General features: G+C 39.1%; 1 protein-coding gene across 2 annotated transcripts in view; it reads right to left on the bottom strand.

Moving 5' to 3' along the window:
- Positions 1-268: 268 nt before the first annotated feature.
- TBCE (tubulin folding cofactor E) overlaps positions 269-1,797 on the bottom strand; it is a 51,167-nt gene continuing 49,638 nt past the window's right edge. For both annotated transcript variants that reach the window (XM_033055101.2, XM_033055100.2), the window contains exons 16-17: positions 870-961; positions 269-622 (exon numbers count right to left, since the gene is read on the bottom strand). In XM_033055101.2, coding sequence (XP_032910992.1) covers positions 530-622; positions 870-961 — 185 coding nt within the window. In that variant the 3' untranslated portion in view covers positions 269-529. The remainder of the gene's footprint in view (positions 623-869; positions 962-1,797) is intronic.

Genomic DNA, 1,797 nt, shown 5'->3' with positions numbered 1-1,797 from the left:
GTGTGCTGAGAACTTATTTATAACATGGTATGTTAACACTGTAGGGTAGAAGAAAGGTCTGGCAGATTTTCACCCTGATCATCTAAGGTAGATTCTTCTAAAATTACTGCTGGGTTTTGTTCACTTTAAGGTTGTTGGATGTAGGTAAAAGCAAAGAGCAAGTGGCCTCTCATTGCAGCACTGATACTGTCTCAGCAACGACATCACAACTAAACCCAGTACTCAGTTCAGTAAAACAAATTCTCACCACTGCTGGGGGAAGGCCATATAAAATCTTGCGAAAGGGTGACCTTGAGTTTTATTTAATTGAAGCACTTCAGCACTATTTGGTATCTCTCCAGTAGGACAAAGGAGCAGATGTTTCCATGGAGGCTGATGATAAAGCTGAGGAGCTGAAAGTACAGTTGTACAGCCCTCTGGTGCCACGTGTGAAACTCATATTCACCTGTATGTCTGTTCAGGCACTGTCTGTCTCTCTTCTGCAGTTCCTGTGTCAGCTTTTCCTTCAGTCCAGCAAGAGAGTCCCTTCTTACCACCGTACTAACACACAGTCGCCACTTTCTATTGAGTAAAACTGCAAAGGCTTTAGGTCATTGTCTAGTTCAACTTCTTTTCCTTCCAACTAGAATAAGAAAGCAAAAAAAAACCTAATCAGACTTAAACTGAAATCCTGCCGTGTAAACCAAATAGCAGTCAGTTGCAGTTAGGGAGAATCTGTCATATTACAGGAATGAAATTAGGTCCTAAATTACAGCATGAAGACAGCCCTTCTCAAGTGAAATTAATTTCTTTAGATTGTATTTAGAACATGCTATGGCCCTTTAGCAGCATGAAATAGTTTTGTTGTTGAATACCCGTTTTTAACTCACTTTAGAACTTTCGTAGGACAGTTTCAGTTCTGAACCAGGAATTTTAAATAGGCGATACAGCAGTCCTTTGACCTTTTGAATAGTCATAGATTCTGTTGAGGGGAGAGAAGGAGAAGTTATTAGAAAAACGCTGCTGCCACAGAGCTGTAGCAAAGTGCCAGCGTTTCACTTTATTTGCTTATAGCACAGTGAAAGGCTGTATTGCTGCTTCAGTTCTAATACTGCAATAATGTCTTTGGTACCTGAAACCGTATCTGCTGCTGTCAAGTGGACAATGGTTTAACACCAGTGGGGGATAGGGCAGGGTGTGCTGTACAGACCCCATATACCAAATTAAAGTGTTACGGCTTCATAATTTACCTTTTTTGAGTTTGTATTTCTATATACTAAACTAAGTGACCTTTGGGACACACACCAGCCAGGTTCTGACTACTTCCCCCTTGCAACTGTTCCTTGCAGTTTTCATTACCAGGAATTAGCTTTCCCAGCACAAGTAAGCAAATGGCTCTGTGGAACTAGTGACATTCTTAGGAAGGGTATTGAGTTATTAGTCCCAAACACACTGTCAGCAGAGCTGTTTAGATTATGAAGTTATAGGAAGGGGTATTTTTTGTAATGGTTCTTCAATGAGTAGATGTAGTTTGTTCCAGAGGTGATACCTGTGTTTGCAATAGATAAACTCAGTGTTTTGGTTGAACTTTCACTTCTTTTGAAGCTTTATCTAAAGGCACAGCAATAGCGAGTTATTCCTGTAATACCACACATTGTACTTAAACAAATATTTTTCTATCAAACATTTTTGTAAAAGCTGTATCTATCTGATTTTATGCAACTTGTGATAATAAATGTGATTTTTATTTTAGAATAAAGCTTGAATACCTCTTTTCTCTCAGACTTCATTCTGACACATCTTTCTAAAACATCAGCT

Source organism: Catharus ustulatus, chromosome 3 (genome assembly GCF_009819885.2).
Source record: "Catharus ustulatus isolate bCatUst1 chromosome 3, bCatUst1.pri.v2, whole genome shotgun sequence".
NCBI classification, from domain to species: Eukaryota; Metazoa; Chordata; class Aves; order Passeriformes; family Turdidae; genus Catharus; species Catharus ustulatus.
Note: the sequence above shows the minus strand (reverse complement) of the source record. Positions and strands in the feature narration are given on the sequence as shown.